Source organism: Glandiceps talaboti, chromosome 11 (genome assembly GCF_964340395.1).
Source record: "Glandiceps talaboti chromosome 11, keGlaTala1.1, whole genome shotgun sequence".
Classification (NCBI taxonomy): Eukaryota; Metazoa; Hemichordata; class Enteropneusta; family Spengelidae; genus Glandiceps; species Glandiceps talaboti.
Genome location: NC_135559.1, coordinates 8,860,475 through 8,882,463, shown reverse-complemented (window position 1 = coordinate 8,882,463; position 21,989 = coordinate 8,860,475). Strand labels below are relative to the sequence as shown.

At 36.2% G+C, this 21,989-nt stretch overlaps 1 protein-coding gene across 1 annotated transcript; it reads left to right on the top strand.

The window, feature by feature from the left end:
• The first annotated feature begins 1,191 nt into the window (after positions 1–1,191).
• LOC144442451 (peroxisomal ATPase PEX1-like) lies at positions 1,192–21,820 on the top strand. The gene is made up of 19 exons (XM_078131807.1): positions 1,192–1,370; positions 2,293–2,439; positions 3,285–3,368; positions 3,805–3,919; positions 4,424–5,580; positions 6,207–6,336; positions 6,890–7,106; positions 7,244–7,476; positions 8,245–8,415; positions 9,187–9,341; positions 10,055–10,270; positions 15,784–15,957; positions 16,403–16,537; positions 17,051–17,175; positions 18,012–18,094; positions 18,382–18,485; positions 19,177–19,821; positions 20,635–20,762; positions 21,477–21,820. The coding sequence occupies exons 1-19, from the start codon at positions 1,272–1,274 to the stop codon at positions 21,556–21,558; spliced, it is 4,200 nt and encodes a 1,399-aa protein (XP_077987933.1). The 5' UTR covers positions 1,192–1,271; the 3' UTR covers positions 21,559–21,820.
• Positions 21,821–21,989: the final 169 nt, after the last annotated feature.

The following is a 21,989-nucleotide window of genomic DNA, read 5'->3' as shown; positions in this document are numbered from 1 at the left end:
TTGCTTGGTCTAATGTGGTCCATTGTCCTTTACCAAATCATAACTGCCATCAATTGCCCTGAAATGTTGCCTCCTAAGGAAAATGTATTTTTGTCTAAACTTTTAGCTTTTGAAAACCTGTAATGGTCTAAAATTGGGTATTGATTTTTGGTCAAAATGGGTCTTAAATGGGGCCAGGTGTTTCCTAGCACTGGCTACACACCCCTACCAGAACTGGCCACTGGTACCACCCCGGAGTAATACATGTACATCGCTACCGAAATGCCAAGCATGGTTGGGGAAAGGCCAGAGTCAAAATCCCCACACAACTAGATTCTAGGCTATATCTACAGCCAAAATTATAACTGTGTTCAGTTTCAATAATCAATCATGTCCGATTAGAGCTACATTCAACCAAGCAACATCAACAAAAACTTAACGATAAGTATCATATGCCCAAATATTAACAAAAACAGATACTTAGATAAATAACATCAGTTCAATTAGTGTAAGTGATAAACTACTGTAACAGTGGGTGAATGCAACCAGCTCTATACTATAAACTTGACCTTGGTTGTTTGGGTTTGACCTTGCTGTTTATAGTATCAATCTGTTTGCACCCACCCACTGTAGCTAAGTATCTGTTGATATTACTTGTTAATTGTGGATCTTATCAAACTGTTGAAACATGTTTGATAATTGAAACTGAACGCAATTATAATTTCTGCTGTAAAAGGAAAGGGGAAGTACATGTACATATATACCAATGAAAAATAGAGATATTTGTAAATAATGTTACCTTTTCAACTTGTGAAGTAAATAGTTGTACATTTTAGTGATGTAGGGTCATCATATCATTTGTTTCAGTCTTGCCATATTACAGATAACATTCAAATGACATTTCTTCATTATTTTCCAAATTGTTGAATCCGCTGACTTTTGCTTTCTGTATTTCAAGTCAGGGAAATCTTGAAATTTTTGAAAAAAAGAAAAAGGAGAACATTCTTTGATAAATACCTTAGTTTCTTTTCAGATTGTACAGAAATGAACTACATCTTTCACCAGGAAAAGTGTGGAAAAAAATTGAGGAACTTTCATTATTATGAAAATCAAACCCCATGGGTGTATATTTCAAATGAAAAATTATGGGATATATATCACCATGATAAATCACTCATCTGCAAATTTTTGATAATCTTTATAGAGCGTTCTTGATGCCTGGTAGCATTGATGTGTAGAGTTCGGATTCAAAGATCAAATGTCAAAGGTCAAGAGAGGGTCAGGCAATCATCATGTCCTCCACAACAGTTGTTACCATAGAGTATAGCAACTCCAAGACGTCATTTATCACTCTTCCAGCAAGTATCGCCTCAGAATACCAGAATCTGCAGGTAAGTCTCCTTTTTTAAGGAAATTTTGGAGAATGCCTCAAACTTAGAAAATGTGAACTTTTCTCTTGTATTTTAAATAGAGTATTTATTGTTTTCTATTTGTGTGGTACAACAAAATTGAAATCTCTGCTTACAATATTCAAAAATTGACACAAAAAGGAACGACAAGATTATGCTTTCAATGGATCATGAAATTTTGATCACTTGATGAAATGTTTGTGTAATTTATATATATTTTATAATTACTACATGTACTCAGTACTTGCACTTCACATATTGTAAGAAGTTGATGGAGTTTGTATCATTTTATATTCATGCACATTATCAGCGTCTGTATTTTGTTTTTGAAATTTGTTACACAAAAGCATATAATAATAATAATAATAATAATACATTCTTATCAGCACATTACGCAACAGCCTCGATGCACTTTACAGAACTAAAAAAAAAGAATAAGCATGACAGGTTAAACAGTAAAAATGTCCGACATAAAACAGAGAGACCTTAAAAACTGTTAAAACCTAATATGCAAGATGAAATGTAAACAAAGAAGGACCTTAACAACATATGAGATGTGAAAAACATTGAACTGCCTATTTAAAACTCAATGCTCTCTTAATTTTGGTAGTAACCTTGAAAAGTTTGAAAAAAAAATTCAATTCACAACTGCTGCTTAGTCTTTCAAGGGGATGCCATTCCAGGAAATAGAGATATCTTCATAAGTTATGAGTTTTGGAGAGCCATATCATGATTTTACATCACCAAAGGCACAAGATCAACTTGATGTTTCTCTGATATTGCAAGTACAGGTAATTGTATGTGATGTAAAATTCATGAAATGACTCTCCAGAACCCATAGTTCTGAAAATTTTTTTGGAGTGGTGTTCCCCTTTAATGTGTAAAATGTGATTTTGATTTGTAGAATGCAGCATTTGAACTGGTATGGGGTGATGATAATAAAGCCTATGTCAGTTGGTCAGGAGAAGTGACTCGCAAAGATCAGAATGATACGGTCATTGAGTTGAACGGACTGTATGCAAATAAGCTGGGCTTACAAAATGGAGAACAGGTAGGAGGAAATGATAGTTGATGTTACGGTGAAAAGGAAAAAAAATAGTTCAACTTTAAGTTAGCTTCGTTTTTTTGTGTTTCTTGTAAGATTGACTCTATAAAGTGGGGTTCAAATTTATAGAGTCTCGTGTAGTATGCTTTGAACATTAACGCTTTTCAATGTTTCATTTCAAATGTCAATAATATTCATGTGTAGTTCATTTTTCTGCTTCTTCAATTTTGATTGAAGTTTTAGAAACTTATGAAGTTCATATAGACCATTGACTGTGTTTTGTAGTGCCATACATGTACATGATCACCACATATAGTAAGAGATAGGAGAATACCAAAGTTTGGTGTATCACAAGAAATTTCTGTGTGTCAATGGTGCATCAAATTGGCCTTAGAGAGCGCACTGGTCACCACAAAGTAGGGGAACACCAAATGTGTCAATTTGCTTAGAGGGCTCATTGATACATGTGTAATCAAAAGTTCAAGCCTCAGTTTCACTCATGTTGGGTACTCAGGTGCAAAATCTGATACCTTGAATGTTTGCTGGATTAATATTCAGCAGTTATTGATCCCCATAACCTTTTTTTGTTGACATTCATGTAATCTCTATTTGAACTATGACCTGACCCAAGCTCTGACCACCATATTGAATTTGGCTTATTCCATGACTCCATTTTTGTGGGAAATCTTTGAAAATCTTGTAAATTTCTGATCAGGAACAAAAGTTTTGTTTGAGTTACTGGCTGGGTTTCTGTAGTGTGGAACCTCAAGGCATGAGTGTGGGAATTGGATGACTGCTGCAGTGCTGGCTTTAAGGATAAAAAAACGTTCTGTTTTCCTATTGATATCCAGGTCTTATTGAAACCAATATCTTCCATGCCGTCTTGTTCAAGAACTCATCTTGAGCCTGTAACAGTTGATGACTGGGAGATACTGGTAAGTATGCAGCACATAAAAACATATATCAATCTGATTAAATAGCCTTCCACTACATCGGATTTTAATCAGATTGAATGTAAAGACGCTTAAAGATTTGTCAGTATAAATGTTCTTATAGATGTGTAGGAAGTGATTTGTATAACACCCACACCAATAAATGTTTTAGTCTAAGCCACTTTCCTAGTGTGTATAATAGAATATTGATAATTACTACAAATTAATCATTCATTGGTGTATGCAGTAAAGAGATATCTAATGAATGAACAATGAGTATGAATAGTCTGAATAAGGTACACTGTGACAGGGCGCCCTCACACATCGGTCAATGATGATCCGGATTGCACAATTCCAAATATGGTAATCTAGATTGCACAATTCCATATATGGGCATTCAAATTAATATACAACTCCAAATATGGTCATATCTTTATAGGAAATACATGCTGGTTATGTGGAATCTCAGTTGCTCAGCCAACTACGCATTGTATGGACAGGACAGGTGTTCCCTCTCTGGATAAATAAAAGTCTGTGTATATTTATGAAAACAGGTACTGAATTTGATATTGTATGTATTCATATTTGCTGTGCCTTTTCATAAATTCAAATATTGACAAAGGCAATATCCCTCCATGAATAATATTGTGTGTATATTGTGAATAATACCAATAATGAAATTGTAGAACCATTCCGTAAGATGAAAATCTTCTCTGTATATTTTGGAATATACTGTGGCAGGTGGATTGAACGATGCCTTGGTCTAGAAATAACCTTGATGTAATTATTTGCTGTCCACAATCAAGACAATACATGTATGCTGTGTTTGTCAGTGCAGGAATTTCAAAATTTCTGTTCTTTTTTTATTGGCATGTATTTTTCATGAATGCTATGTGTAGCCCAGTTACTGTATACAACAATAGTGTGACCATATTGGCTCAGAGAAAGGAGGGGTTATAATGCTGAGATAAGTCACCGTTCATGCTTAATTTTAGGCTGTGTGATTCCATTTTAGCAAATCTCGATAATGATATGTGTACTGTTATTCTCATCCCCAGGATCTGTGGAACCAAGTATAGCGTGTTATGCCAGACTAGAACAATACACTGAAGTCATCGTAGCCCCGAAGTCGAGAACTACTAAACCTGATCCAAAACCAACAACCAACCAGCCACGAAAACTAGAAGACTCGAAGCGACGAAAAAGTAAAGCTGATCTTGAGAGTGTGGGAACGGCTGTCAAAAACAATGAATCACCAAAAATTGCTGGGATTAGAGAACACTGTGATGATCCTGCCCAACAGACAGAAGTGGCAAACAATGAAGGTTTGTTTGACAAGTATTTGAAAACTGAGTCACTTGAATGGTCGCTGTATCCGATGTGGTACGCTTCCAAAGTTTACAACTATGTCAGAGGTCATGATCAAGTTCAAGATGTTGATCCAAAACAAGACAAATCTGTGAGAGATAGCGAAGAAGAGTCTGACACCTATGATGACAATGGCGTCAATTTGAACGGTATTAATATGCTCCTCAGGGTACACCCTATGTGTGATAGTGTCGCTGTTACAGAATCACTCAGTAGATCTTCATCATATGCTCATCACATGACCCAGCAGGCCGTGTCACATGGTGGTCACATGCCAAGAGTTGCATCTCAATTGATTGAGCCTACTGCGACAGATCCGAAAGATAAATATTCGCATCTGATGCAGCCGACAACGGTTTACATAAAGCGACAGACTCTTATTGACAGTATAGAAGATATTGAAAAACAAAGCAGAGTGGAGTCCATGACAACCGCTGAATACTCAAGTTTTTTAGCCGTCTTGTCAAAAGCCCCATCACCTAAAGACAAGTTAGAAGAATATAGAAAGAAAATACTTGAGAATGAAGACAAAAACAAGAAGCGTCCTCAAGAAAAGAAAATCGAGAGCAAAAATAGAAAAGGAGAGAAAATAACAACTAAGGAGGAAAGGGCGCCCTCTTTCACAGTTAGAGTGGTAGTATGCAACGATGATGTCAATGCTCTGTCAACCAATCAGTATCCTACAATCTCCATGGCAACAGAATATTCAACAGGAAATGAAGTTCAACTTCAGGACTTGTTTCGTCGTCAATTAAATCTTGAAATTACGAGTAAAGTTCAGTTACAAGGTTTACAACATTTACCATCCCCAGTGACGGCTTTGACACTACATCCTGTCATAGCGTTGGTAAGTGTAAACGTCAACAACAACAACAAAAGTTATGGAAATAATCAAAATAGTATTCACTGTTTACCAGTGTGTGTACAAATCACTTCCTGTACGTACTATTACAAACCCTTTCACACATTTGTAGAAGAGGGAGGGAGACTCCAAACACCATCAATGTTAAATATGTGTATGACATTGCGTTTACCATATAACCAACTGTGGGTTGTTAATTCAAGTTTGTTAATAAGTGGAAGCAGTTTTCCAAGCTTGTTCAAACTTGATTATTTTATTTGGTAACAATAAATTGGTTTGAAGGTCAGTTTAGCCAAGTGATCGGTTTGTCAATGTTATTGACCCTGGTGTAAGAGTAGATTAGCGGGAAGACATTGGCGATACGTCTCCGGGTCGATACTTAGTTGACCCTTCTTTTAAGACGTTTACTGTCAGGTTTGCAAATTATTTAATTACCAACATGAACTTGGGCTGTATTGTCAAATTTCACATTATTTTTTTAAGTGGAAATTATTGCAAAGTTGTTTTATCAATTAAAAAAAAAAAAATACTCATTTTTTATTCAGTCAAAGACTTTTTCTCGAATAACTAATTTACAAAGTCTTGGGTTGTTTTGAATCTTCTTTCCACAGCCTGATGCTATCGGAAAGCCTCAAATCATAGGAGCATTTCATATCTGGCTGACCTGTGTATCTTGTATGATGTATCCATTACCTATCAACCAAGGTGCTCTTGTTCGCTTTCCTATCACCAAAGCTGAAGGTAATGTAAATCAGTAATTTTTTGCATACAAATCTATACCTTGTCTACATCGGGGATCAGTGATTCCGCTTCACTCTTCACTATCCACTTAGTGTCCACCCATTAGCCACACCCCTAGTGGCTGTTATCAGAATGTCTGTTTGTTAATAATAAATTTAACAGAGTGAAGAGGAATCACATATCCATGATATAGACAGGTTAACAAATATATGATGCTAGATAACGAAAATGTAAATAGATAAATGCGTGACTTCATGGAAGATCACATGTAATCTAGATTTAGCAAAGTTGTTTGTAGTTCTTTCACATCCATAACAGATTTGCTACTCAGCTTTCAAGGGCATATGCCCTGGCTTCATGTTGACAGCTGTAGTAAAACCAAGACAAGTTGCTGGGCTAATTTGCATATAGAAGGCACTAGGGTAAAGTCCATGCCACGTGCTGTTAGTGTTTGACATGCCCAGCAGTGCTACTTTTTTCATACCTCATTGCCCAATTTCATGAAGAGTGCACAGTTCATAATCTCCTCTCTATCTCCTTCTTTTTATCACAGATGTGTATGGTGAATTTCTGATCACTGTGCCTTCCACAACTGACAGTCCACAGACTGAATATTTTCTACTACATCCATTTATCGCAAGGAAGGTCACAGTGAAAGTAGCTGATAAACTTTCATCTCAGAACAAGCCACCCACAGTACCCAGCATTCCTTGCATCAATGTCTCTGTAATAGACCCTCCAGTCATTGGTCCAAGATTAAGAGATCTAGGGTAAGTGCAGATAATGCTGTGAACTTTGACCCAAGAACGCATGTAAGCCATGACAATTCCAATGTTCTGAAAGCTAAACTACCACCGCTACCACTATCACTATCTCTTTACTTTCCGTCTCTTCGTACCATGTACAGGGGTGTAGGTGAGATAGGACAGCAAGCACTAGACCATCTCAAAGTCAGTCTCAGTCTCCGTCCACTGGTTAGTTATCTCTGTAAATCTACAAATGGATTATTGAACGGTGCTTTGTTAATCCATGGACCTAAAGGTATTGGCAAATCTAACCTGGCTAAAGCACTGGCTAGAGAAGTCAGTGAATGGCCCTACCTCTGCTATACTACTGTGATTGGCTGTAAACAACTCAAAGGTAAGCTGATTGGTTATTTGATAACCCTGCTTCGCTATGATTGGTGGAGAAATAGAACAAATAGTATAGTTCAAGCTTTTCAATGTGATTAGTCAATAAATTGTCATTTGCATATTAACTTGAAATGTGCTGCTCCAATTGGCTGAATCAATAAATTAACATTGTATAAATTTATGTGTTGTAACAGTAACCAATGAAAAAATGCTGACAAGGAAGAAAGGCAGAAATCATTACCATTTGTGACTAAAATAAACCAAATTGAACTGTAGTGGATTTTTTGCAGCATTTATAGAAAAACTGTTACTAATTTTTCACTCTAAACTTTGTTCTATTTTTATTGCACATTATACATATTTGCTTCTTAGTTCTTCTTGTTCTGTTTAAGAAATTAAAAAAATAAAACTGAAAAATCCTGAATTGAGATTTTATTGAAAACTGTTACTCCTTTTAGAGTGGCCATATGGATGAAAATTTGGTATTTATTTTGGATTTTTATTTGATAAAACAGTTTCACTATGTTTTTCTACTTGAAAAATTAATGCAAAATAACATATACCAAATCCATGTTCATAACTCAATACATTGCAAAAAGATGCACAAAGTGTAAACAGTTTGTTATTGTACGTACAATAACAAACATTTTACACATTGTTTAATGTTTTGCCGTTTATTGAGATGTGAACATGGACTTGGTATATATTAATAAAAATCCAAAATAAATACCAAATTCTCATCCATATGGCCATTTTAATCCTCACTTACTGTTAGGTAAAAGAGTTGAAAATATTCGTAAAGTTTGGGAAGAAGCCTTCCAGGAAGCTTTCTGGAGACAACCGTCTGTGATCATATTGGATGATTTAGATCATGTGACCAGTGCACCATTAGGTCCTGAACAGGAAGTAGGTCCAGAAGCTGTGTACAACACTAGAGTTGCTCAAAGTAAGTCAACATGATTGGTCTGTATTTAATTTGTTCAAATGTGATTGGTCAGTATTTAATTTATTCAAATTATATGCATATGGAAATGACAAAGTAAGATCATATGATTGCATTTGGTCCTGAAAAGAAAATAGAACCAGATACTATAGGGCAGCATATGACACTGTTGCCTAGGTTACTTGAATCAGAATCCACATGAAACAAGCGAGATATATAAGAATATACATGAAAATAATGGCAAATGCAAAATTGTTATTTTAAATTACGAAAACATTGTTAGAATAATCAAAGCCCACATGTTTTTTTGACCCTGTCAAAACTAGAGTATAACGTAAACAGTGTTCTCCTCAGGAATTTACCCAAGCAGCATGGCTAATTTGCATATGAATTAAATGTGTTGGTATGCAAATGAGTATATTTTGTTTTCGTTCATTTCAAGCACGTTGTTTTACATGCTAAAAATGGCCCTGGCCGGGGAGAACACTGACGTGTAAGGCTTTATACTAGGTTCATTTTGATTGGTTAGAAAACAATGGAAAAATGACATCCATTGCCTGTATTGTTAATGGTCATGATAAGAAAATATAATTACCTACACTTTCCAATCAGTTGGATTCTTCTGAGGGCTTCAAAAACCCCTTATGATGAAACCTTTTGTTTCAACTTCTCCATGCCATGACTTTAAAAGTGAGTTTGGTGACCTTTGACCTGAGTAACATCTTTCAGTATTGTCTTTATAACTTATATTTTCCCACCTGTCTTAATTTACAGCTTTTAAAGATATTATCATGTCATCGCTGTCGTCCAATCACAAAATAGTTGTCATAGCAACCAGTAAATCACAGAAGACTATCCACTCATCGCTAGTGGCAACAAGAGGAACACACATCTTTCAGAGTATAATAGAGATGACACCCCCTGATCTAGTAAGTGATGTGATTGGTTGATGATTAAATCCAGTGTGTGATATGTGTATAGACGTTTAGTACTGAGTTTGCAACAACTTTAATCTAAGGTATTATGAATCTTTGGTTTCCAGGTAGACTTTGAGGTATGTTTTTCAGCCCATGGTCTGAAATAAAGTTGCATGTTTCAGGTGAAAGAGTCTAAAATATGGTCCACATGTGCCCTCTAAGCCAATTTGACATGCTAGTAACATGATGCAGACAATTTCTAGTGACGCACCAAAATTTGGTGTTCTCCTATCTCTTACTATGTGGTTACTCACAAGAAATGTCCGGTTTATCATTTTGACTCAATAACAAAATTTTACTATCATTAGAGGGTACACTGACTCCACAATACAATATTCTCAATATTTTGGTCTATAATGGGGTCTGATCCCCTGAAACACAATTTATAATCAACACTTCTTCGCCCCAATAAGGCTGGTGTCCTACAAGGCAAGTGTATAAACAGTTTTGCCTTTCCCCTGATGGTGCTTTGTGTTATTGATTGCGCATGATACTGTTCCAGACAAGCTTTCCTTAAATACATTGTCTACAGTGGTATAGTGCCAGACCAGAAAATGCACTAGTTTGAGTGATGCAGTACAAATTTATTCAAAAAATTGACTTTTGACCATGAAATACTACAGTATGAGTGGTGCAGTGCTAATTTATTAATCATTTATTTACAGACTGCTAGAAAGGAAATCTTGATGTCTGTCATCGAAGCAAAGACTGAGGTAGACCTGAGAAGTATTGATGTGATCAACATTAACAGTGTCGGGTCAAGAACAGAGGGTTATGTCGCCAGGGATATGGTCACATTGGTAGAGAGGGCAATACATTCTGCCAGCAGAAGAAAACTGGTGGAGAAACAAAGTGGTGAACTAGGGGAGCCAGAAGGTAATGTATTCTTGCATTTTTGTTGTAATACAGGTAGTCTACTTTCATGACCTTTTTGTGACCTTGAACTAGTATATCAGGAGTTATTTTTCAATAAATTTACATTGAATTGCAAGCATGGTGTTCATCTCCTGTGTTCGTAATTCTCGGTAAATGCAATATCATTTTACCTCATGCTAAAGTTTAAAATAGAACAAAAAGTCCTCTAATTCTCACATGCACCTATAATATGCATGTGAAGCACATGGAGCGGAAGTTATGGTGTCAACCAAGAAATCGAATGTTCGTTATGTTTATGATGTGCCTATGTAGTAAATCTATTTCAGGTACCGTACAGGAAATGTTCTTGCCCAGCAGTTCATTTAACGTGTTCCGGGCAACCGCTCAGTTCGAGCCCTGTCTCTACAATCTTGCCGTGTGCATTTTGAGGACTTCCAGTGTTTACACTATCTTGATTATTATCCACATATTACCAAGGCACTGCTATCATCCACTTGTATAATCTATCACATCAAACAGTAGATTTAGTTTTTGGTTACTTTTGTAAGCTGAAAGCTTTGTTTCCTTGATAGTAACGTTGAAGTATGCTTACAGTATTCCTCATCCTTGAATTGGACATTGGTCTGATGTATAACCCCCAAATTGTCAGTTTAGGTTTGGGGATGTGTCATCATCGTTGAAGATTTATTGCTTGTGAAAGAAGTTGTCTTCTCCTACACAATACAAGGGTTGTCAATGGCTGAGTGGTTAGCTCGTACACCTTTTACCTCTACAGCTTGGGTTTGATGAAAAATTAAGCAGTATGTAAGATGGGTGATGCTCAGTTTGACCTTGCCAAACAATGCAGGTTTTCCCAGGGTACACCAGTTTACTCCTGCTTCTCAACACTAGGGCTACTAAGTGCATCATGGGAATCACCGTTAATGTCTTTGTTACTGTATGCTTGTTAAATTATAGTACAGATCTTGGACTCTGTTTCATATAGAGTATGTGGTGACCCTTTAATATGCCTACCACGTAATCCAACTGCCAAGTTATGATGATATGGTTGTGCACCCCGGATTGTAACTCTATGAGTGGCTGTACAGTTTGATCTTTGTTTTCTGCCTTGTATTGGTTGTATTTTTAATGTTTGTAAAGTAGTACCTTCATTATCTTGCAATAAAGCTTTCAGCCCCTCACAGTCATATACATTATTCCCATCAAAATTCCTTGCACAGATTTCAAACGTGAATTCTCCATGCTTCAGTGGGTTAGGCATTGCTTTACGTATTTGCGTCACATGTGAACATGGTGGAAGGGCTGGAAAGTAGAGATCAGGCTTTTTATTTGAGAGTTTAAGCTCAGCAACAATGTCAAACCAGGAATCAAATGTCTCTTTCAACATACAATAATCAACTTCAATACTCCGAAACGAATTGACATAAAGTTCATGTCCAAATATTTGTTCGCAGTGTCCATCAATCAAATCACACTCTGCCATTACTTTGGCATTGTTTTCAAGAGAATAAACTGTTTCGAAATATCTCAGTGATTTGTGAATCCTGTAGACATTTTTGGATAATTCCGTCGCATCATTACATATGACTTTGCTTAATTTGTCATACTGGCATTTTAGTTTCTCAGTGAGTTCTCTCTGTATGTCCTCTTCGATTGTTAGCAATCCTATCATTTCTTGTTTGGTTTCATAATCATTTGTTAAAAGCATTAGAGTTTTCTTTGCAGAATATAAGCTGTTGTGTATCTTAATCAACTTTTGCTCTACTTTTGAGATAACTTCTTTTAATTCACGCTGCCAGGACTTTGCTGCATATTCTATGCCAGATGATTTATGTTGTTTGTGTTCGATACATGCGCAAACAGCACAGATAGCTTTCCTACAATACCAACAGAACATGCTCAGATGATCATTTCTGTGTGCGTCACAATAAATCTTATCACCATCTCTAGAATCTATTATCTTCAGGATAGATTGCACCAGATCTTCAGCTTCCTCTTCTTGACACTTCCAAACACTAACATCTTCAATATACTGTCTTTCTAGCTCACTGTCCATGGCGCTTGTTTTCAGTTTATCTATGTCATCTTGTTTGGCACCAAGTCGTTCCAGTGCATCAGCAATGTCTTTCCAGTAGCCATGGAAATGGAACTCACTGACAGAAGTGGTTTCACCGTGACAAAGTTTATTACGATAAAACTTAATGCGTGCAATGTCAGCTTCTTTACTTCTATCAGATATTGGTGGCAAGTTGTCCCATCCAGTCTTTGGTTTCTGTAGATTACAGATATTTCTCAGTAGAACAGTGAGTAAGCTGATGTCAAAGTTCATGGAATTGACTGGTATTCCAGGCATTGGATACAGCATATTCCACTGTTTTTGGTTGATGACTTTAGGTTTCAGTTTGCTTAGACTCATTTTGTTGTTATACTGAGTAAGTACATTTGTCAGAGTACTTGGTGGATGAATTCCATCTAAGACTTCTCTTAAAGCTTTGGTACCACCATCAATCAGAAGTCTACATAACCTGGCATAGTTGGTATTTTCTGGTGTTGTCGTAAGTTCCCCAGACAGGTCAAAGTTGGCTGCCATCTTATTTGTAATTACATCAATACAGTCGATTGTATAAAACCAGTCTGTTGAATTGAACAAAAAAAATTTTTTTTAAAAATAATTTCAGATTCATTCCCCATTGTCGTGGATCATTTATCAGTAAAAATCCTTCAAAAGTCAAAAGAATTTATTGTACAATCTTTTACTCGCAGCTCTCTCTGTTTTGTGTGTTTGCTTGGGGCTTCCTTAGTTTATAGCTTCCTGTATCAGCTATATTTGTTAACATTTTAATCATAAACATTACAGTCGAATAATATGTACCAAAAGTATGATTACAGTACCTGTGGAAAAAATGATAGTTAGCCATTTTGCATGAGAATATGCAAACAACTATAGAACTCGAAATACTGGCCTTATACGTTTAACTCTTGGGCAAGTACTTTTAAAAATGACCTGTCCACTGGGGAAGTAGAATTTCACAGGGTTATCGACTTTAAAACCCCTGATTGCTCTAATATTAATAAAAGTATAAAAAAAATTGCACCAGCAGAATTTTTTTAAGTAATCTTTTTGATAAGAAACAAATCGGAAAAAAGATTGTATGCTTAATTTCAAAGCAAAATAGATATACTTTCTTGGTGGGCAAGCACTTTCAGACTCGGACATGAACTTTTTATTTTCTATTTGCCCAGGTGGCAAATGTATATTTTGCATTATTTTGACCCCAGATTACTAAATGAAATATGTGCTTTAAATTAAGAATACTTGTCAATGTCAAGTAATCCCCAACTTGTTATACCCATTCAGAGGAATCAATATCTTTGGTGTAGTTATAATAGGTGCATATATTTTACTTACTTTTCAAGCAAATATTCTGCATATCTTTCAAGAAAGTCTGTTTAAAATTCTTATAAGTTAGCATGTCTTCCAATAAAAAATCATAGATATCTGAACTGATGAAAATGGGTATGTATATGTAGAAACAGTGGCAGTCCTGTTATAGTTGTTGTGAAAGGTGTCAACAACAGTTGTATTGAATACTACAGGTAAAACAGTTGAGGTATTTTACATGTAGTGTTTACTTTATCATTTGATTGGAAACCTAAATAAAGTGTGTCTGACGTGTCCTAAAATGCTATTCCGTCTGCCAAAGTTTCATGTACCCAAATAAATACACCTACAGCATTTGCACTGAATACAGAAACTGGATAGAAACAACATTATCATCTTTATAGAACATGAAACAATGCTGCAAGAATAAAGCCGGCTCACCTGTAAATTGTTTACCAGATGATAAATACAGCCTATAATAGTTGAACTAGAGTTAGTGAAGAAGTGACTCAAGAATGAGACGCCACAACGTTTTGTTGTCAGTTAGTCAGAGTTGCTATGGATCATTTTCAGTCCGTTTATAACTTTCTTTGGAAAGCCCCTACTGGCTATTTTTAGAAGTATTAACTCACCCAACCCTTAAGATAGGAGTGAAGGCATTAACATATTTAATCCATAGACACCCTGAAATCAACTGTTTTATACCTTCATTACAATGGTATTGTTCTGATAATGTTGTTTAGTTGTTTTGTCACATGTTATGGTGTCACTCACAATAGAGGTTGCAATGGTAATGTGAAGAGGTGTCATGGCCAAAAATAGATTGACCTTAGATGTGAGGTCACCGCAACTGGAATCTATGAATTCCTTGACTCATTTGCATAACAATAGTGATCACTTTCACAATAGAATGTGCTTACACACAAAATGTATGTGAGTGAATTGCACTGTGGACATTACTTAGTACAAAGACACCGTTTCACAATTTTAAAAACAGATTGACCCAATTGATTTAGGTGCTCATTTTGGTAACTTATTTTCATTTAAAAAACCTAAATTAAACACCCTGCCATTGTCGATTAATTGTACTTTAAACATGCACTATCTGTAACTTGATTATCATAGTTTTTGATCAGATAACCAACAATATAATCACTGAAAATTATTAAAATATCAATAATTAGATATTGTACATGTAAATTTGGGGGTTTGTTGCATCCAACTGTAGTACAGCAATATGTTGAATTGTGATCACATTGGGGGTGCTGATTTTAGGGTGCAGACCCAAAAATCAATTTGATTGGATTTATTGTACCATATTATGTGTACAATGACACAATGTATGTTTACCCACTGGTGGTTCAATACTGTACAGGGTGTGCAATATTATGAGTACGTCATTATTTGTAACAAATCAGCTAGAAAACATTGCAGCTACTACATACTTATTCAGAATTTACCTGTGAAAGTGATTACTGTTTGAAACTGATTAAAGATTTGAAGAAAATGTTGTCACTAATTGATTGTGCTAATAAATATCAGATTAATGCCAGAATATATACATTTTTCTATATTCACAGGACAACATCATGATTGGTACATATGCCAGAATAAATTGTAACTATTGATGGCTTCATTGTACGCCAATATGTACACTGCTGCACCACCATATATATATTAAAAATGTACCTTTTTTATCCACTTCAGGATTTAATTTCCCTAGAAATCAGTATTTCATATGACAACGTTTTCTTCTTTTTCTATAGGAAAGAGATCTGAACCCCCCTCCCCCTTCCTTGGTGCTAAAAATAAACAGCAAAAACAACAACAACAACAACAATGACGACGACAATGATGATGACTACAACAACAACAACAACAACAACAACATCAATAACAATAACTCAAAAACCATGAATCTACGTACATGTGGTCATGAGCTAAATTCTATAGCAGATCTCATTCAGGCTAATTTGTTGAATTGTTAAATTCAACATGGCCATTGGACTTGACGTGTATCCAGACCATACTTCTGCCATTTACTTTGTACACTTACCTCAAATCTGAGTTCTTACATAAGACTACTCCTTCCAGCACTCCTCCTAATATATCCTATTCTGTGTTCTACCACTAGAGGGCAGTGAAATCCTACTGACTGATACAGACTTTGAAGTGGCATTAGATGACTACACACCACTGTCATTGTTGAATGTACCCCTTCACAGTGCTGGTACACTGGGATGGCAAGATGTAGGTGGACTGACGGATGTCAAAACAGCATTGACAGAAACTCTACAACTACCAGCCAAGGTAAGGTGACAGTTGACCTGTCATTTGCAGTAATTTAGTTTCAGTATGTCATAACTTTGTTATCTTTTACATTCACCACAATTCAAAAGGAGTGAAGTTCATATTCGCAGTCTTGAACTTCATTTTTATTTTTTGGTAGAATGTATACTGTACAGTTAGTTAAGTAAAAGTGCATGGCCAAGTCAAAGAAATACTGGATCAGTTTGGTCAAGTGAAACATAAAATTAAAATGGCTGCTCTTATCAACATTGCCCTCAAACTTCAGATACTAAATACATTGTCTGTCAAATACTTTGTTGAAAGGGTTGATTAACTGTTTCAATACACAGTTTTAATTGTATGATTGATGTAACAAACATCTCAATTCTGTCTTAGTAATCTTGTCCTGTCCCCTGTATTATATTATGATATTTATGTCTGTTTTGATAATTTTGTCATCTTGCAGTACCCAGGGTTGTTTGCCAATTGTCCTCTACGACTACGATCTGGTCTTCTTCTCTATGGTGCACCAGGGACTGGTAAAACACTACTGGCTGGTGTGGTGGCCAAAGAATGTGGACTCCACTTCATTAGTATTAAGGTATAGTATACAGGTTGAAGACCCAATGAACAGAGCTCTTGAGGGGGAGGGGAGGAAGGGGAGGGGGAGAGGTAGGTGGGGAGAGTATAAAATCAGTTCTGTGTTTGTATACATCCATTCATCCATGTTGCAGTTTGCCCGTGTTCAACCATATCTACATAACATACATGGGCTGATATCTTTCAAACCTGGCACAAAGGTGATATACTATAGTGGGCATGTGAAAGTCACCTACAATTGCAACCTCATTGAATTTGACCCAAAAAAATTAGCATATTTGGCATGAAAATTCACAATTATTTTATATTCATGTGTACAAGGAACAATTGCACTCTCCTTGAATACAGGTATGCAATAATGTTTCCAGTATTACACTGTACTGTACTGCACTGCAAATACCAATAGTATGTATGCATACCAATTCAAGTAATCAATGGTACAGCTGTAATGATGCATAATTTTTTTGTCTTTTTGTCTAATTTGCTATTTTTGTTATTTTTGTGTATTTTGTAGGGTCCTGAATTACTCAGTAAGTACATTGGTGCCAGTGAACAAGCTGTAAGAGATATGTTCACCAGGGCACAGAGTGCTAAACCTTGTATTCTCTTCTTTGATGAATTTGATTCACTTGCTCCAAGGTAAGTCACTTTGGCTTGATATAGCTAAAATGAGGTAGGCTTGGTGTTTCACTCATGTGACATGGCATTTAATACACACACCCTCAGACAACTTCTAATGCAAAAGAAACGATATTATTACATAGGTGCCGTACACAGTGGGGATGTAGAAATACAGGTAGTGAAGTTGAAATGTTGATTATCAGTTAGAAAATATTGCAGCCATTAAACCTGTTTTTCAGTCTGCACTGTGAAAGAATAGCAATGCTGATCACTGTTCAATGTGATTGGGTAAAGGATCCTGCTGAGTTTGTTGTGTCTCTGTTATTGTTAGTCTAGGGTCAAAATATGTCGTATCTTTGTATCAAAAATGTAATGTCCCATGAGTAAAACACCAAGCCTACATCATTTTAGCTATAATTCATATTTCACCAATGTAGTCAGCAAAATTGTCTTCTCACAAACAAAGAATGAATGTCCTTCAGGAAAGAAAGGGCTGATTCATGGTGCTTCCAAAACGCTGTTTCCTTGCTCTGGAATCATATTCTATCAGTTGTTGTGAACTCAGAGGGCTTGTCATACAAGTCGACATCAATGAACTGTTCTTTGGACAAGTCTACTTCATTGAACTGTGAACGTCATCAGTTGATGAAGGCCAATTAATTTGGCCAAAATATAAGAGGAAAAGTCAATGCTCTGAGTTCAGAAGTACTAAATAGAATTCAATGTGTCACTTACATGTATATCACAGAAATAATTTTGTGTTGATTTTTGTTACAACTGTACTACAAGTAAGGATGATAGAAATACACTTTTCAATCTCAGCTTCAGTAAATTTCATATTCCTCATTTTATAGGCGTGGCCATGATAGTACAGGAGTGACTGACAGAGTGGTCAATCAGTTACTGACACAGTTGGATGGAGTAGAGTCACTTGATGGTAAGTGCAAGACTGTCCTCACAGGCAAAGTAGAGAAGATTGTCTTCACAGGCTGAGTAGAGAGAAAGGCTGCCCTCACCAACATAGTAAATATGGCAATGGTGTCAATATAATTGAAACAAGTTGCTCAGAAATGACAATGTGTATATAAAACTTCAGACAGCATGAATTTCAAATTTTGTGTTTTATCAGTCATTAACAGTTATAAAAACAATTTATAATCTTGTGACTACTTTTGCAACTCAGCAGGCTTTTTCAATAAATGTTGTGTTCTTTAAACTCTATAGGTGTTTATGTGTTAGCAGCAACAAGTCGACCTGATCTTATTGACCCTGCTCTCCTTAGGCCAGGCAGGTTGGATAAATGTCTATATTGCCCTCTACCAAATAAGGTAATTAGTATACATATAATTGACAATATTACCTCCATTAACAGAGGTCACGGTTACCTTTTTTTTGTCATGCGTCCTCGATGACACATAGCTGCCAAAATTGATGTTACCTTCCCTTTATGATGTGTCCATCCTTGGTTTGCATGCAAATTATTTCAGATGTATGCTAAGGGATTTAGACGACAGTTACAATGCAGAACTGTTAATAACTCTTTCATTTTACAACGTAATGATAACCGTACATTTGCTAACTGAAAGCCTCATTTGTCCTCTGTATATGACGTGTCCCCCACTGACACATACATCCAAAAATTTGCGTTCTCAGTGTCAAATAAGACGTCAAATATGCACAAATAATGATGTGACCTTTAAAGTTTTCTGTATTTCTTTCAGGTAGTTTTAGCCTGTTTATAGATAAGGATTGTCTTAAGCAATGTTGATCTACTTGATAAAACTGTGCAGCAGGAGAACAGCTAATAATATGAGACACCATTTTTTTTAGACACTACTCTGCTTCCAGCAAAAAGGTCACCTTTTTGCTGGAAGCAGAGTAGTGTCTAAACATACACACAGCTCGACTTTAGTATATATAAACATGTCAAACTATGATGTAACAACTTCTCTTCTACCAAAACTTTCTAACCGACAGATGTCAAAATATCTCACAAAAAATATATATTTATCATTACAGGATGACAGACTAGAAATTCTTGAGGCCTTGGCCAGAAACATGGAGTTGGATGATGATGTAGAGCTCCCTCTATTGGCAGAGCAGTGTGAGGGGTATACAGGTGCTGATTTCAAAGCATTGCTGTATAACGCACAGCTGGAAGCTATCCATAATTTGATTGGTCATGGGAATGGCGGTGATCACGAAACTGAAATAGACCTGGAAATGATAGAAATAAATCGTAAGATTGAAGCCAACGATTGGCAGTTGACATTTGTAGAGGGCCAAAGCCCAGAGAGCGAAAACGGAGTCGAGCGGGCGGCCGAAGAACGACAGCAGTTTCTAAAACAGATGCGAGAATCCATGGCGACGGATGTACCAGGTAGTAAAGTTGTGAAAAATGGAGCTGGGCAGTTCATTACGATACATGTCGATGACCAGGGAAATGTGACAGTGAACGGAAAGCAAGGGGATGGAATAGCTGGCGGAGATGAATCAGATGGAAAACAAGAATTGATGGAATTTGGGGATCATCAGAGAATTGTCTACATGCCAACAATACGAGACGGTGTTATTGATGAGACGCATGATGTACCAAACAAAGTCATCGAAGAAGTTAACATCATTAGAGAAAATTATTATCAACAACAAAACAGATTTCTTGAGGTAAGAAATCAAACACTGAAATTTAAAAGAGAGCAAATGTGAGTGACTTTAGCTTTAAGCTGCATTTTTGTTTGTACTTACGAGACCCAGACTAGTCATCTCAACCAGTCCTGTATCATGTGGCCTGGCTAATATAGAGTTATGGAAATTGGCAAATCTAGCTTAGAAGAGGTCTGTTCTACCCTAGCTCCCAACTTTGTGTACTTGTGATAATGTCGCCAGTCTAGCTGCTAGACCCCTCAGGTTATTCTACTTACTCTAAAAGTGACCAAAGGTCACCACTGAGGGCGCAAGCCAAAAGAGCTGCACCCAGCCCAGACAGAGCTACTCATTACCTGTGAGCTGTACATTCAGCAAACCCCAAAGCACAGATCCAATGTCTTACTATAAGAATATAATGTCATATCCCAGTGGAGAACATGTCTCTTCTGAGCCAGAGTGGTTGATTTCCATAGCTCTATTTAATTTCTGTACAATGGTAGAAATTATTTTTCTATATTTTCCTGAGTATAAGAATTGCAGCAAAGATGAAATCAACCTCACTTTAACTTCCCTCTATTGTATTGTCAATCTTTTTTTTCTTTTTTTCTTCTTTTTCTTTTTATAGATTTGTTGATATTTTCAGGGTGCACATCAAATTTATCATTTATGTTGTAGGATGGTATTACAGGTACCAGGAATTGTATCACTCATGGTACCCCATCAAATTAATGTGTCGCTTTCCAGATATTTTTTTTCCAGTAAAAATATATGTATGTTGTAGATATGTTCATATAAAGTCATGTTTTTTGTTTTGTTTTGTTTTGTTTTCAGATCGACCATGATAAGGAGAATATAAATAACAAACCAACAATCAAAATTACACAGGACTATCTAATGAAAGCAATGGCAGCCTTGAGGCCATCAGTATCTCCAAGAGAACAACTCAAATATCAAAAAATGTAGGTTTTTCATTTTTGGGTTACAGATTGTGGTTTAAAATTTCCTTGTTGGTATTTACTAAGTATGAGTTTGGAGTTTGTTATAATTAACATAGCATGTGTCTCAGTCATACAAATCTTACTTTTTCTGTTACTTGGTTTAAGAACAGTCAAGCCCATTCTCAGTTCAAATCAAGCAAAACAAAATCAGTGTTCTCAGCGGCCATACTTTCATAAGCATGAGTGAAAGTGCAGCCAAAATACCTCCAAGTACAAATACCTCCCTCCCCACCCCCAAACCCACCCCACCCCCACCCCACCTCACTCTGGTACTCACTTGTCATGGAGCTCTGTTATCATTGTATTTGTTTATCCACAACAGCATATTTCTTTAAATATACCTCAAAGTGATCACTTCATTTCATGTACAAAAAATGCTCATTTGCATTACAGGTATGCAATAATGTTTTTGGTATTGCATTGCAGCATGTAAAGTACAAATACCACTAGTATACATGCATGCCAGTACAAGAAGTCCAGTGTTTTTGTTCAGGGTGGTAAGCAGGTAAAATACACTTGAGATGCCCTGTCATTTTACCAGGGTTCCCCACCAAAAATATTGCCATATTGCCCCCTTTCTGTTACCAGGGTTACCCAACCTTAGCAAAAACACTGAAACCACTGCTACATTATATTAATCATCAAGTTTCTATTTTCATCTTTCTTTATTTTCAGTTATGAGAACTTTGTCAAATCCAGGGGAGGAGATTTTGGACAATCACAACCCAGTGGAGAAAAGAGAGCAACTCTTGCCTAACAAACAGCTATGGGTCATGTGATCTTTCCAATTAGAAGATTGGCATTAGAATTGATCACTGTTTAGTGACACTTTCATTTGATGTTGTTATGATGGATGCTAAAAGGTCCTGATGTATGACAGAAACATACATAATTAATGAAATCAAAATCAACTACTGGTACTTGAAGATAGTCAACAATTGATGACATTTTCAGGAAGTAAATCCAGCTAAAATCAGACCAGGAGTGCTTATGGTGTATACCAGTAGTTGAACATATTGTAGTGAGAGTTTATTCAAGTTGATAAACAAAAATTGTGTGCAACAAATAATCAGTTCCTTTAAAATTTTATTTTCAATAATGAAATACTGAAAAACCTTGTAAATGTTGAATTTAATGAGTTATTGTATAGTATGGCATGGCTCAGTGTTTTTATTGCATCGTACAACA

Coding starts and splice junctions, on each gene's coding strand:
- LOC144442451 (XM_078131807.1), top strand. CDS start 1,272: ATGTCCTCCACAACAGTTGTTACCATAGAGTATAGCAACTCCAAGACG. Junction 3,369..3,804: donor TTGATGACTGGGAGATACTG/GTAAGTATGCAG, acceptor ATATCTTTATAG/GAAATACATGCTGGTTATGT. Junction 10,271..15,783: donor TAGGGGAGCCAGAAGGTAAT/GTATTCTTGCAT, acceptor CTACCACTAGAG/GGCAGTGAAATCCTACTGAC.